Source organism: Tyto alba, unplaced genomic scaffold (assembly GCF_018691265.1).
Source record: "Tyto alba isolate M040663 unplaced genomic scaffold, T.alba_DEE_v4.0 Super-Scaffold_20000042, whole genome shotgun sequence".
NCBI lineage: Eukaryota > Metazoa > Chordata > Aves > Strigiformes > Tytonidae > Tyto > Tyto alba.
Genome location: NW_024881293.1, coordinates 15,851,294 through 15,867,518, shown reverse-complemented (window position 1 = coordinate 15,867,518; position 16,225 = coordinate 15,851,294). Strand labels below are relative to the sequence as shown.

The 16,225-nt window shown below is 44.3% G+C and overlaps 1 protein-coding gene across 1 annotated transcript in view; it reads right to left on the bottom strand.

Annotated features, from left to right (window-relative positions):
• LMNB2 (lamin B2) overlaps positions 1–14,978 on the bottom strand; it is a 44,993-nt gene extending 30,015 nt beyond the window's left edge. Inside the window, exons 1-2 of the mRNA XM_033003083.2 lie at positions 14,609–14,978; positions 1,639–1,775 (exon numbers count right to left, since the gene is read on the bottom strand). Of these exons, the coding sequence (XP_032858974.1) occupies positions 1,639–1,775; positions 14,609–14,809 (338 nt within the window). The 5' untranslated portion in view covers positions 14,810–14,978. The remainder of the gene's footprint in view (positions 1–1,638; positions 1,776–14,608) is intronic.
• Between the last annotated feature and the right edge of the window lie 1,247 nt (positions 14,979–16,225).

Below are 16,225 nucleotides of genomic sequence, written 5' to 3'. Positions count from 1 at the left end.
GCTCTTATGAACTGTAAGAACAGAGAGAAAACCAGGTTTATTTTCTTCATACTTAGTCTATCTCAGAAAACCAAAACAGTGCTGGAAATTAGTCTGGTAGAATTAAACAGTCATTGATGTGACTAGTAAGGGGCAACTCAGTTGTACAAAGGGCAAAGGAGGTGACCCAAGGGAAAAATACCACCACCATCACTTTAAGTGCACAACATTCTACAACAAGGTATTTGTAAAATCTCTTAGTGCTATCAAAAACCTAAAGAACCTGAATCAGTTGGCACGGATTCTCATTAGCTGCCAAGTAAAGATACTTCTGACAAGGATACTTTAATCAAAATATAGAAATAAGCATCTTGCAGAACAGGAGAGATGAACCAAATTCCCAGTTACTGCTGTTGCTCTCTTTTGGAGCTTGCTTTGAAAGTCAAGCAAGCAGGGTATTTACTATCACTGAGACAAGAGAGACAACCTTGATGACCATTTTACACTGACTGCCATGCAAAATATATTATTTGAAATAAATGCCAAGACTGCTAGCCTAAGGCTTTTAAGAGGAAAATCAGTCACAACAGGAACATCACAGTAGGGTTGGGTGGTATCCATCTCACTTAACTTTAAGGGTTTAAGTCTAACCTAGTTGCCATCAGGGAGGTTTTTTTATGGTTAACAAAGGCCTAGCTAACTCAGTAAATTTTATCACACAGGTCATCTGACCACATGCAGGTATATCTCCTGGTATGAACTGTGCACCAAGTTCTGTAGGCTTCACAGTAACTTACTCAAATAGAGATGCTTACACCATAGCTAATTCATATTTAGAGAGTTATTTTAGGGGCAAAGTCCACAAAATATCTCCAATGGCTGACTTTAACAAGAGGGCCCAGCACAGAAAATGAAGATCCAGTGATACAGCAAAGTTTACAGAGAAAACAAGAGATACTTCATCATAAATCAACTAGATAATCATAAAAAACACAAGGGGAGGGAAACACTTCATTCCTTCCATAACCACTTAGATGCAAATGAAGGGAGATGGAAAACTTAGAATAGGGTTGTACCAGCACTGATGGATTAAAAGCAGTTTTACGGCCAACAGTGATCATATACAGGTTATGTACAAACTGACAAGCTCAGGGAAAACGTACAACTCCCAAACGTTATCTACTAAAACAAGTACCAAAATTCAATCCGAGCAAAAAAAAAAAAAAAGCCACCACATATTTTCATCTTAAAATGAAGTTTCAACTGCTAAATAGTATTGGATTACAAAATACTGTATTGGGAATAGAAATAATGTAACCCGTTTATTAAGTCAATTCTCTTTCGTGCAGCCTGAAGAGGTACAATAGGACAGAAGCAGGCACAACCGATAGTTTCAGCCTCTAGATGTCGGAATTGCTCAAATCACAGTATATTAATCTTACATCTACAAATACATCTGTGTATATACTGGTTAGATGATCTGCTCTGGCTAGCTGTACCAACAAGCTGAGGAGTTTCCCTCTGACAAGACTGTATCTTCTCACTGATCTGCAATGCTTTCAAAAGACATTAAAAAGCATCAATATTATCGTTTCCACCACAAATATTGCCCATTCTAATTTAAAAAAAGAAAAAAAAAGAGAACAGTACTTTCCTTACCTTTTATTGAACTCCTCAAGTTCTGCTCTCAGTTTTCCTATTTCAATCTGTAATCTAGCCCTCTCTTTGGCAGTTTCATCCAGAACTCTTCGAGCATCAGCCAATTCAGACTCATACAGATTCTTGATTCCACTCACCTAAGGGGAAGAAAGTATTCAGGTATGAGAACAGCCCAAAGACTAACTATCAAAGAAATGAAACAGAGCATGATTTCTATTGTTTAAGAACATTCTATATCAAACACTTTCAATTAATATACACAATTAGTTGTTATCTAGACCCAAAGACAAGATGTAATTTTTATTGCCAGTGGGACATAACAAAGCATGCTACATTTGAAGTGTGGAAGCCTTCCAAAGAGATAAACTGAAGCGGATCAGTATACCCTACAATGAGATCCTAAATTATTTGCCTTCATTTCCAATACTGCTTCTTTGGGAGATTCTTTAAAACACTTATTTTGTGGAATACAAGTCCAGGGCACAATTTGACTCTGCTGCTCTTGCACTATAAAGCTAGAAAGAACATGAAGCTAGATGAACTACAGAAATGTGAACTAGTTAGAGATGAGCTTCCATTCCTGTTCTCTACCTCAGAAGATAAGGACCTATACACCTCTCCCTGTCCCAACTCAATATATTACCTAATCAGCTTTTCAGACTGCAGCAAAGCACCTCAAAGTCTTCTACACCTTTAGTTTTTTTTAGAATGCAAGATTATTTGAAAGGTATATCAGATAGCTAAAACGTGGAGGTCATATAAGATTGCTGCTATGAACAGATACCAGAATGACTATTACTAATAAAAATTCAGAAAGAGAGCAATTGGAATGAGAATAGCCAAAAGCAGAATGTACCAACTTTAGGAAGAGAAATTTCATAACAAAGCATAAAATGTAGAAACAGGAAAGCAAACTGTGCAATTCCTAGGAGCGCCTATTTCAACATCAGAGTGGCACCAATGACAGACTCAACCATCTGCTCTTCAAAAAGACTGATTAAAAGCAGTCAGGATATAATTAAGGTCCTGATAGACTATATTCTCATAAAACTTCTGAAATTAACGAAAATATGACAGTATGAGGGCTGAGAAGCATTAGTTTACAAGCATACCACACACCAGAAACAAAGTGGCTGTCTACCCATGTAATCTTACTTCTTTCCTTTAAAGGATTAATTCTTTCAAGCTTTATTCAACTAAAGGGGGTTTTTTTGTTTGTTTGTTTTTTCTCCATAGCTGGTAGCCAGAGGCTGTCTATGGTGCAAGCCAATACAAGTCTGTATTACCAGTTACAAAATTTAGGAAGTTCTATGAAGAAGTATACCATGACTACGCTAACTCTTTCATACAGCACTCTACAATGACAAGAAAAAAAAAAAAAAAAATTGGAGATCTTAAGGCTGTAAAGCCTTTTTTTTATGGATGACCCTTAAGTGAAAATACAGTATTTGCAAATTGCCGTACAAAATACAACAGCCCAAAGGCCAAGCACTGATTCTGCACCATCAGGTTCTGCATCTACAACACACCTTCTCTAATGTAAGCCCTTCTTTAGGCCATCTGCCCTTCAGCTCTTAAATGTGCTAAAATCCTTCCCCTAGCACACCTACCAGGAACTTGGGGCTGTATTGCTGTAGATTCAGAGAAACACATTAAACTGCAGTGCAGGACACAAGGACAAATCCTTTCCCAATACTCCAGAGCATAAACTGAAATTGCATGTCAAGGTACAAAGGAAGAAAGCCTTCCCCTAGGTTTTTGTGAATACTGTCACAAAAAGATGTTGCTGGTGTGACATTTACAATTTATGCTTTTTAAGCTCTACATTGTCTTTAATACTTAACACCACCAAAACAACAATATTCTGAACAGAAAATAAATACTTAATGCAATTCCTGTAGAGAGATAATATAGCTAGATGGAGCTAAAAATAGCATGATGAAAGCTGTTTCGGAACCTGTTGGTAGAAAGAGAATCAGGACTGATTCATTCACAGGATAACCAGTTGTGGTAACTTAGTATGTATTTTACTCCTGCAGCATGTTAACCTCTTCTCTGCTCTTACTCCAGTAAGAAACACAAGAAGGAAACACACAGGTCCAATTCACAGCCCAAATTATTAGTCAAAAAGCGACTTTCACTAGAATTTTAAGCTAATGCACTGAGCAGACAGAAGTAACTGAGACGTAAGGAAACACTGCAGCTTCCAGCACAGGGAGGCAGCAGACAGCCAGGAGCAGTAACACCTTCAATCACTGCAAAAAACCCCTACCCAAACAAAACCCCTCACCAGAATTCTAACAGGATGCAAAGAGAATATGGATTCATGATAACACCCATGAAAGTTTTAGATTATCAAACTGAACTGAAGGACAGTTCAAGATGGTCATTCTAGATCATAAAAAATAGCATCCTATTTATTTTCAGCACTGGTCAAGGAGAGGAGAGAGAACCAAATGCAACAGTATGCACAAAGTAAAGAAAGAAGTGCCAGCTCAGCTGAACTAGCCTGGTATTGTGCTTGACAACACTTCTAGAACAAGACAGTTATTCATGGAAAGCACCCTTCTACCCCAGCACTGAGAGAAATTCTGGAAATTATTTCTATTCCCTAAAACTGTCGCCCCTCAAACTGTTCTACTGGAAGGAACTTAACTTGGAGTCTACAGATTCTGAAAAATCTCCAGAGAATTATGGTCCCAAAAGTGCCTCTGTTTACTGTACACATGATTTCACCTTCTGATGATTGTACAGGCACTCTTCTGCCCACTCTCTTTTTTAACCACTTTACATTTGCTACTCAGTTGAATCTCTAGTACAGCAACAATTCCAGCCATTCTTAAAAAGATGCTGTTAAACCAAAGCAGGACTTCCTAGGATAACCCCCACATGCCCCTTCTGAACAACAACAAAAAAATAAAGTCAATAGGAACAACAGCCAGTATCCACAGCAACAAGAGAAGGAAGTTGAATAAATGCATCTGGCGGCTGTGAATCTCATTTCTGGTTCTTTGTCTCGTCACACTTCCAAGCAGAGTACCACCAGACAGTATATACCTGCCCTTGAACACTCCCAAAGAATACTGGATACCAGACATAACCCATCTGATGATGTCTTCCATTTTTTGTCACCTTCTATCAGTAGAAGCTATCAATTCAAACACCTTCCCCTTCATTTGTTCTTTCTCGTAATTTTGCTTGGGTTACCACAATCCCATTGTCTCCTGCTCCCCACATTTAAGAAAGCTAAAAGTCATCCATGAAGCCTATGCCAATCCTTCCAGTGTAGGCCAGTAAGAGCAGCAGCTGGTAGGAAACACTGAAGGGAAAAAGTATAGAGAAAAAGTCAAATACACAATGATTTTTCACTCACATATACTTGCATCTTCTAAAAATAAATTAAAAAAAAAAAAAAAAAGCCCAAAATTACTTCCAAAAAACAGTAGTTACCAAATCCTAGGTCATCTACGACCTGCACTTTTGCAAAGCTTTTGACACCGTCCCACATGACACCCTTGTCTCTAAACTGGAGAAACATGGATTCGATGGATGGACCACTCAGCGGATAAGGATTGGCTGGATGGTCATGCTCAGAGCTGCAGTCAACAGCTTGATGTCCAAGTGGAGAGCAGTGACAAGGGGCACTCCTCAGGGGTTGGTGTTGGGCCCACCACTGTTTAACATCTTTGCTGGAGACAGGGACAGTGGGATCGAGTGCACCCTCAGCAAGTTTGCCACCGACACACTGTGAAGGAAGGGATGACATCCCAAGGGATCTGGACAGGCTGGAGAGGTGGGCCTACGCAAACCTCACGAAGTTCAACAAGGCCAAGTGCAAGGTCCTACCCATGGGTCGGGGCAATCCCAAGCACACATTCAGGCTGGGCGAGGAGCGGAGAAGGATTTAGCAGTGTTGGTGAATGGAAAATGGCCTGTGAGCCAACAAGGTGTGCTTGCAGCCCAGAAAGTTAACCGTGTGCCGGGCTGCAGCAAGAGACACGTGGGCAGCAGGTCACAGGAAGGAGACTCTGCCCCTCTAGCCCGCTCTTGTGAGACCCTTCCCCCCCCTGCAGTGCTGGGGCCAGCTCGGGGGCCCCCAACAGCAGAAGGACCCGGAGCTGCTCAAGCAGAGCCAAAGGAGGCCACAAAGATGCTTGGGGGGCTGGAGCAGCTCCCCTGGGAGGCCGGGCTGAGAGAGTTGGGGGGGATTCAGCCTGGAGAAGAGAAGGCTCCAGGGAGACCTTACAGCAGCCTCCCAGTGCTGAAAGGGGGGACAGGAAAGGTGGGGAGGGACTTTTGATCGGGGTGGGGGGGAGAGATAGGACGAGGGGCAACGGTTTTAAACTGAAAGAAGGCAGATTTAGATTAGCTGTAAGGCAGAAATTCTTCCCTGGGAGGGCGGTGAGGTGCTGGCACAGGGTGCCCGAAGAAGCTGTGGCTGCCCCCTCCCTGGAAGGGTTCAAGGCCAGGTTGGATGGGGCTTGGAGCAAACTGGTCTAGTGGAAGGTATCCCTGTCCATGGCAGGGGGGTTGGAACTACATGGTCTTTAAGGTCCCTTCCAACCTAAAGCATTCTATGACTTAATTTGTCTAATCCTTTTGTAAATCTCTTCAGCTTTTGGTTTCCACAACATCAGAGAACACAACTGGTAGATTAAGACCTACTGTTTCATAATTTCTTCTCATGCCTTTAGCTTTTTGTGTTGTGAGAAATGATGTGTATTTGCTTCCTAGACAAATCTCCTCATTTGGACTTATGACGACTTAGATACCTTAGTTTTCTTCTCATCTCTTCTCCAGATCTCTTCCTGGTCAGAAATTATTCTGCTGCTCTGCTTATCTTTGTCACCTTTTCCTCATACACTTTTTCTAGTCTCAAGATGTTTTAAAATAGGTTGAGAAATGCAAGCAGCAGTCAGAATACAGAAACAACATTTATTTACACAGTGATTACTGACCAACAGCTACAAAGGAAAACAGGGACATTACAGGAGATCAGAGGCAGAAAATGCAGTAATAATTCTAAAAGGTTTCAATTAGCCCAAACTGTAATCCAGGAGGTGATGCCTAAGCTGTACTTTCATACACTAGCAGTGAGCGCCATGGAGTGGCTAATCAGGAAACCACAAGAGAGAAAGCAACTCTTCACCTTGTTCTTGGCAGCACATAGGAGCAGATTTGCCAAGATACTGTCAAGAACCTCAGTTGACTTGTTTTCAGACAAAAAAAAAAAAATAATCTACAACTCTTGTAATCGTTTCAGCATGGCAACTAGGGAACACTGAGGTATTTGTTAAAACAAGTAGAAAAGCAGTTAAGGATAAAATCTTTCTAGAAAGCAAAATATTGTCTTAAGTCATCATCATAGGCTAAAAAGATCACATATACAAAATATTTTAAGATTATCAAAACAAGGAGTGCATGAGACATAGTAAAACATTTTTCAAAAAGCTGAGGTCATGTACAGACAATAACAAATTGATCATGACTTCTGTTAATCACAATACAACACAGCAAGCCAAAAAATGAAGTTTGAAGAACAATTCATGAATGGTGTAGAAAGTAATTGCTCTTGCTCTGCTCATGAAAAGGGCATACATGAGTCTATGGCCCAAGTCGATCAGTTTATGTAGAAGAACCACTTAAAAAAAATAATATAGTGAAAACATATCCTTTCAGGGTTTTTTCCACTTATATTTACGCTAGAATAACCTTTAAGAGATTTCTGCACTTAAGCATCAGTTGAAAGTATCATAGAACAGATCAACAAAAGAAGCAGTAACAAACCATCATATTTAGAAAACACTAACAGCTTTCTAAAGCCCACTTTTTGAACTAAATCAATTAGTATGTTATTTAAGTTCTCATTTAGTTCACTTTGTATTAGAGAATTAGAAGATGGCTCATGCTATACAAGTTTCTAAAATAGAAACTACCTACTGCCAAACTCTGAAGTCCATGGCAGTACAGTAGACATTAACCTGAAAAACAGAATTATAGGGCACATGAGAGTCATACTGAGGAAGAATCACTATGACTTGTGTAAAATAAAAGTTTCACAATCTATTGGACTTGCTTAGTCAAGCAGGTATTCACAACAGATCCAGTTAACAAAAAAAGAAGTAGTGGGTAGATGTATAAGCACAACAGAGTTGAGAAAAAAAGAGAGTCACACAGTATGGCTTTTTTAAAGGGAAGCAGTGTGCAAGGGAACAAGCACATGAACAAAGGTTTGAAAAGTCAACAAGCACTCAGAAAGGCAAAATTGATCTAAGTCAGTATGCCTGAACTCCCAAAAGGCTTGAACAACATTCCCCACGAAATACCCCTACTGAGGCCACGCAGAGTCCAAGCAGGCAAGGAGATTACAAAAAAAGACACAAAGAAACACCATCTTCCAGGAATTGAGGTGAGGTTGATTCCCTGAATCTTCCTTCTTGCCCCTCCTGAAGATAACATTAACTTTCTTCCAGTTTTCAGAAACCCCTCCTAATCATCATGATCTTTCAAAGATAACAGAGCGGCCTTGAAATTACATCAGCCAGTTCCCTCAGCATTCATGGGTGCAACCTGCTAGATCCCATTGACTTGTGTCCAGTCTGTTTAGATGTTCCCTATCCTGATCCTCCTCTATCAAGAGGAAGTCTTCCTTGCACCAGACGTCCCTCTGGTCTCAGGAGCCTGAGATTCCTGAAGGCTGGTCTGACCACAAGAAGGCATTGAGTACATCAGTCTTCCTTATGTCTGAGTTTAGCTAGGACATCCTTGCTCATCCATGCAGGTCTCCTGCTACCTTTGCTCCACTTCCTGATTGTTGGGATGGACCACTTTTGAGCTTGGAGGAGGTTATCCCTGAATATCAACCCAGCTCTCATGGACCCCTTTTCTCACCAGGGCTGTAACCCACAGGATTCTTCCAAGCCGAACCCTGAAGAGGCCACTCTCCTGATAGCCAGGGTCATGGTCCTGCTTTTTGCTCTGCTAAATCCTCTGAACTTCCCAAACTTCACAGCCTCATGGACACTGCCCTGACCAGTTCTTCCTTAATTATTAAGTATCAGGCCTGGCAGAGCATGAAGACTAAAGTAGGTGAGGCTTCTTCCATTTGACTGAAGGAGGCCTTGTTTACCTCTTATTCGGTCTGCCCACTAATCCTGACCAACAAGCTCTCAACTAGCTCATAACCTGTCCTTAAGCCGAGCTCCAGGCATTCCCACTGCTCTCACATAAAGTGCAACTCCCCCTCCTCACCTTCCTGAAAAGCCTGTATTCATCCATCATAGCACTATAGTCATGTAAGCTATCCCTGATTCCAATGAGATCATAGTTCTTTAACTGCCCACTGACTTCTCATTTCCCTCTGTTTGTTCTCCATGTTGCACATATTAGTGTTAAAGGCATTTCAGAGAGGCACCCAAGCGTGATGATTCCCCAGGAAGGGCAGGAGAGCTTTCCCCACAAGACTGTCCTGTAGGCACTTCCTTCTTTCCGTGCCTATGCTTGGGGTGTTTCCATTTCTTCCTTTTTCTGTTATTTTCTCTTCTGTTCACATAACCTTTCACTTGCTTACCCCATCCACCGCTTTCTCACCTGACCCTACCTGTGAGGAATCTCTCCCTCCCCCATCATTCCCAGTTTAAAGTTGTTCTTAGCAGGTTGACCAGCTTGTTGGCAAAGCTACATTTGCTCTACTTCGTCAGGTGGATCCTGTCTCTCTGAAGCAGCTGTCAATCCTGAAAGACGGTTCCATGTTCACAGAAACAAAAATCCTGCTGCCAGCAGGAGTTGTGCAATCCAGTATTGCTCTGCAGGATCTGCTCAGCCATCCTCAAACCCTTCCCTCTCCCCACACCACCCAGGCCACCATGCCATTACCAATCATCCAGAGCCATGTAGTCATGTTTGATACTTTTCAGGTCACCCCTACCAGTATCACTGGTGCCTACGTGGAAGAGCAAAAGAGTAATAGTCACACAGCCAAATGAGCCTCGGTAGCCTCTCTACAACATCCACAACGCAAGCCCGAGAAGCAGCAAACCTCCCCAGATGACAGGTTAAGTCAGCAAATGGATTCTTCCACTCTGAAAATGTAGCACACCCCACCCCCACCCCCCCATCTGAAGGTGAGGTAAAAAATAGCTAAAAATCTCAAAACAGAGTTCAGCAGGAACCAGAAGACAATCTGCAGCCTGATTCACTACATGTTAATATGCACCCCAAGCCTAACTCTTCCTGCACAGAGGCCAGCTGGACACCCTACAAACTGCACTATGTATGTGCTCTCATTTTTTTTTCCTCTTTTGCTGGCAAAACAGCCTGCAAGTTTGTAGTTGTGCAACATGGGGGAGACACAGAAATAACAGAGCATGTGGGGGACACAGAAACAATAGAGATGTTTCCATACCAGTCTGAAAGGCAGGACCACTGGATGCTCTTTAACCTACTAACCTGTCCTGGAACCAGTTAACAAAGCTCACTGTGCAGCGGTTCAAGGGTAGACACACAAACACACACCCTCCCACAGCAATCACTTGAGAAAAGTTGCAAAATGTCACTCAGTGAAGACACAGGGAACATGCCAAGAAGGCAACAAACTTCCATGCTAGGCAAGAAGCATGCTCCACTCTACCACAAGTGAGTCTAGACAAATTTGGTGATGAAATATTAATCTCATTAGCATGCGTTGATATGCAAAACATTAAGCATATGTACTCCCAGCAGGTGTGGCTCAATATGTTCTTATTTACCCAGTCATGGATTGGTGAAGGACTGTCAGTCAGCTATGGCTCAGACTCACCAAGAACATCAGTCAGGTTCTCCAAAACAATGAAGATCTGTGTTGCATATTACCACCACCACCTCCCAAATGATGTCTATAGTGCCAGAAGACCATTTAACCCCATGTCTTGGGGACTACAACTCCCAAGTGACCCACCATCCACAGCAGCATCTGAACTTGTATTTTGCAGGTGGCAGCTTGGCAACACCAGACCCATGTACCCCAATCATGACAGCAGCTCTGGTTACTACACGATGCACACAAAGGGCACAGTAGCTGCAGTACTGGTAGGTAAGTGAAGACCACGTGACATTCCAGTGAAAGTTCTGATGCCTGTGACATACAAGACTGCAGTCACCTGCAACCACACCCACAGATCTGGGAAGAGGGAACCCCCTGCAGACACTGCTTTTGTCACAAGGGCAATTGCTGTCAGTGGCAGAGGCTCCCAGGGATCTTCTCTTTTTTTTGCCTCTCTGCTTCTCCTTTCTGTGAGTGAGAAGAGTGGGATGTCCTCAGAACAGTGTAGTAACTCCTCCCACGCTCATCAAAACATCTCTTCTGGATGGCTGCAACCATAAGCACTGCAGGGGAGGGCAGGGAGTTAGCAGAGAGGGAATTAAGAAGACCTCTAGGAGTCTTTCCCTCTTATCCTTTCCAGTATTCCCCCTCCCAGCCTCACAAATTAAGTTATTTTAACAGTGACCCCAGCACAGTGAGAACAGAATCTACTAGGGAAATAGAAAAAAGAGCTAAATTTCTGCCATAGGCTAAGCTACACAAGGGGATTCATGCAAGAGAGGAAACAGAGAAAAAATTAGGACAATTACAGGTTCCCCCAGCTACACAGGCAAAGTATTTTTTTTGTATTTGTCCGAGGGCTTACTGTATACATTTTTATTTCTTTAGAGGCCTACTGCATATAAGTAAAGGTAGAACAGCATTGGACAGGCTTAGGAAAAGCAAGAAAGAGAGCTATAATTAGTACAGGACTAAAGATGAACCTCAACTTCTGCAAAGTTCCTTTTCTCTACTGTTAAGAGGTGGCAGCTCTGTGTTCCTCTAAAAGAGCAACAGGAGTTATTTTGTTCCAAGCCCATGATGCAGCTATGGTCTGCAAAACTAGGGAGACTTCCCAACAGAGGAGGAGAAAGCGGCTGCTTTCTTCGATCTTCTGCAGATTGGTAATTAAAACAATGAGGAAAAAGAACATCCTGATCTGCTGATGATTAATCACTGTTCTGCCAGAGACTCTTTATGGTCCTTGCCTGAACAGCATCAGCAAGACTTCTCTCATCTAGAAGATATTTCCCTAAACCAGAGCTTTGAGAACAAGATCACAAATGCCAACCCTTCGTTCCCATGCATGCAGGGGTGGTGGGAGATGATGTCAGTCACGGTCTCATCCCAGCCCCTTTCTTAGACATGGTCACAGCAGCATACCGGAGTGACAAGCAACGGACAAATATCTCTCTCATGACACCATGCTCTTATCTACTGCTTGTCACAGCAATCCCCAACCTCCCATTTGCCTTTGATTATGAAGACATAACCTGCTCTCAAGGCAAAGTCTCAGGCATTAACTTAGAGCCCACTGGTGAGCAGTCACTCCTGCTTGTCATCCCGCAACGTGCATCATACCATCTACCAGATGATGTTCCCTGCGACTGCCAGAAATAAGCCAAAAATATTAAAATATTCAAACAGATAAAAGAAAAACACCACAAAAAAGAAAAAAAACAGGGTAAAATTTACACAGTTGAGGACAACCAAGGGGAATTTTCATCTTGAACAGCCTGAGAAAAGAAAATATTTTAAACATGTAGAGCTAATATAAAGATACAGTGATGGAGCCAGAACAGTATGCTACTATCGCTGGACTATGCTTAACTGTGCTTCTACACAGAAGTTAATTGCTTTGGGTTTTTTTTTGGTGGGGTTTGGAAGGCTTATTTTTTAATTAATACCTTATTTCATGCTATATCTAATCATTTTATGAACACATATTCTAACAGTGTAACAAGAAAACTGAATTGTCAGCAGAAAATCCAGTTTACTAGATTGGTCCCGAAACTGAAAGGACAGGATTCTCCCAGTAAATTCAAAATCTGACAGCTATCTGGAGTTTTACTGCTCTCACAGCCCTAAACCACTGTCCACTATCCTGAAACAAAGCAGTAAGACTAAAAAGGTCTCCTTTTCTGGACATATATAGAGAATAAGGTGTCCTAAAGGTATGGTGGAAGCATTTAACAAACGTGGTCCAGAGACTAGATGGAGCATCTTAGATTGTCTCTGACATATCAGAGAAGAGTTTGAGGACTCCTGACAAGTTTGTGTCTAAGAATTAGGACTTCTTTTGAAGTCTGGAAGAAAAGTGAAGCAGGAAAGCTCAAGAGCAAATTAAGTAAGATATTTATATCAAAATCCTCAAGTTTATTTTCCAATTACTGCACGAGAGTATTCTTCCAGAATTGGTAACACAGAACTGGTATTAGGAGTTCATTTATATTCATACTAAAAGTCTAGTGAGATTATATCTGTGCCATCTGTCTGTCCTGTTCTTACTCGTTATATGTGTGCTCTCAATAGAATTACATTCTGCATCCTATGTTTAAATTCTAGTCTCCAGCAATTGATAAGCTCCCTGAACCAGACATAGTTATTTTGTTTATAGCATGATTTCACATAGGACAAGTGATGTAGCTATGTTTTATGTTTAGAAATGGCTAGTTATTCTGAAAACATGGAAGTTGTAACATATCATGAAGTGGTACAAAGGGACTTTAAAGGTACTTCAATCCTGGGTGTACACCGACTGCAGGTAAGCCAGCCACTCCCAAAACAAGACACTACCGTATCTGGTTTGCTTAGACTAAATTAATTCAAACCTTCCTCCCACCATCCCTAGCTTGATCAAACCAGATCCTTAACTGGAGGGGAAGGAAGCCCACACAGTGGCACAGCAATCCATTGCATCACACAAGTTACAGTAAAGGCTTTCCACAGAAGCGTGACTTCATCACAGAGGTGGAACACCTTACCTTGCTGACTGCCTCCAACAGATGCAATAGAGGGGGTTTAGACTTCTACAGGATGGGTGGGACTGTCCCCAGCTGTGTCACTGACTACATCCTTCCTCCATACGGGAAGGAGAGTCCTGGGGGAAAGTGGATACAACAGAAGAGGGAAAAACAAAACATGGCTTAGAAAAAAGATTAGCCAGTTTTGCCTCCAAGATCACGGGAAGCAGATCAGGGTAGTTCACACTACAAGGATACAATTTCTAGCATTTGTGGAGACTGAGAAAGATTTTCTCTGGTGAGAAGCAAAGTTAGTATAAACCCTTTCGTATTTTTCATCACATCAGCCATCAGCACAGGGACCGTAAAGAAGAAGTAACATTCAGGCTGCTACAATTCACAGGACGCATGTGCTCAGCATCGGCTTCAGTACACCAAGAAGGCTCAGCCTGCAGGGGGAACAGCGTACAACTACAGCGAAGAATCAGCCCACGGCGGACGAGACATACACGCAGGCTCAGAGGACCCCGAGAGCGACATCCCGCGCTGCGAGCCCTACCTGGGCGAAGCACGGCGGGCAGCGTGCGCCCCCGCCCCCCCCGCCAGCGGAGCGCCGGCCCGCTCCCGCCACCGGGGTCGGTCCAGGTGCCGAATTCTCACTCGGTGACGCTCCCCGGCCTGAGCCGTGTTTCACATCTCCCCAGCAGCCTCTCTGCCCAACATCGCGGCCAGACAGTAGTCCCCGAGAGGGGCCGCACCGACGCAGGCAGGAGCTGGATGTCCATTACGCTTCCCCTCCCCAACACCTCCCCCCTCCCAGCTCCGCCCGGGCCCCACAGTTCTCGCCCTCAGCCCCGAACCCGGCCGCTGGGCACGGTCAGCGCCCACCGCCCCGAGGCAGCGCTCCGCCCGATGCCAGCGCCAGGCGAGAGCGGCGTGGCGGGGCGCGCATGGCGCCGCCGAGCCCGCGCAGCCGCCACAGCGCGCCTCGCGCCGGGCGGGCGGGCAGACGGAGACGCCGCGCGGGAACAGGTCGCGGGAGCCCCTGGGCCGCGGACACCCCCATCCCCCGGGACAGAGCCGGGGAATCGCCTCCGACGGGCCGCCGCGGCTCGCCCCACCGCCCCGCAACCGCGGGTGAGGGCCAGCAGGCCGCTTCGGGCCGTACCTCCCGGGTGGTGACCTCCTCTTTCTCGGAGATCTTCAGCAGCAGCCGGTCATTCTCCAGCTCCAGCGCCCGCACCCGGTCGATGTAAACGGCTAGGCGATCATTGAGCTGCCGCAGCTCCTCCTTCTCCTGCAGGCGAGAGATGCGAGTCGGCGACAGCGGGGTCCCGCCGGGGGTGCCGCGGCTCGGGGTGCCTGACATGGCGCTCGATTCGCGGGCAGGCGGGCAGCGAGCTCATTCAATCCAGCCGCACCGGGGGAGGAGAGAGCGGTAAGATGGCGGACCCGCCGCGCCGCCTGGGAAATGGAGTCTCGGCGCCAAGATGGCGGCGCCGCGCCGCGGAGTGCGCTGGGAGGTGCAGTCCCAGCCGCCCTCCATTTTGTGGGCTGCCGGACGCCAGGCGAGCCCGAATCTGCTCGTGATTCAGAAGCATATCTTGTTCCGCCTATTAAAATACAAAATTAGGTTGTAGTGAGTGCGATTAAAGCGCAGGAAGCGAGGGGCCAATCTTAGAGGCAAAATATTTTTTTTAATAAAACCGGGAAGGACCAGAGCTACTGAACATGATTGTTCCTCACACAGTCTCCATGGGCTGGCGAGCAGCCAGGGCAGCTGCCCAGGCCTCGGCGGCTGCCGGTTACCCCACGGGCCCCCACCCCAAGACACGGCCCCCCTCCGCTGCCAGGAGCTCCCGTGGCCACCCCGCGTTCACCAAACCCACCAGAGCCACTGACTGCCGTCACGGCCTGGGAGAGGCACGCCAGCCAGAAGTGATGCCGTGCTGCACATTATCACAATTGTATCGAAACCTGTGTAGTAGTTCACTTACAGGATGTATTTTCACATTAGTTACTACAACATTGTTAGATAACCCTGGTTCGAGCTGCTTATGAATTTGCTGTGCTTTGCTGTTAGCACTGAAGTTTTACAGGCCAGGGACCTTCCATTTGCTTAAATTGGGGGTGGAGAGTCTCAGAAAAAATACTGATCAGCTATTTCCAAGGGTGTATTTTTAGGAGTGCGCTTTTGCAGATTTTAGAAATTTCTTCCAAAGTTTTACTGAGAGGTTGCAATGACTCCCAGTCTCTGATCAGGCTGTTCAAGAAGGAAACTATCCTGAAATCCTTTTGCAGTCCCAGGGAATGCAGCCAAATTTTGTACAAACTATAATCCACAGAGAAATTTTCCCTTCCTAAAGATTTTGAGTATTATTTTTCCAAAAAAATATTTTTACTGAATATGCCCCGACTTCTGCTAGTTCTTGCACATTAACTGGTAAAAACTGGCTCACCATTCCCATGAGCTAATTCCTTATGTCCCAAAACTTTGGGAGGTTGAAAATTTCTTACTGCTGTTGTGCCTTTTGGCTACAAGAGAAGGCTGAGAAAAGGGAGATTTTCTGCCTGAGAAGCAGAAAGAACAGATTCAGAGTCTCTCATCCATACGTACGTACAGCAAAGAAAAAAAGCAGTATGAGCATAATGCAAAGAAGCACTGTGCATGAGAGGGAGGACAGATCTAGATAGAGAAACAGGAAAGAGCAAGAAAATACTCCACACGATATATGAAAAGAAACTTAGGGAGTCAGGCTGAACAAGTAGTTGCAAATGGGTTTCT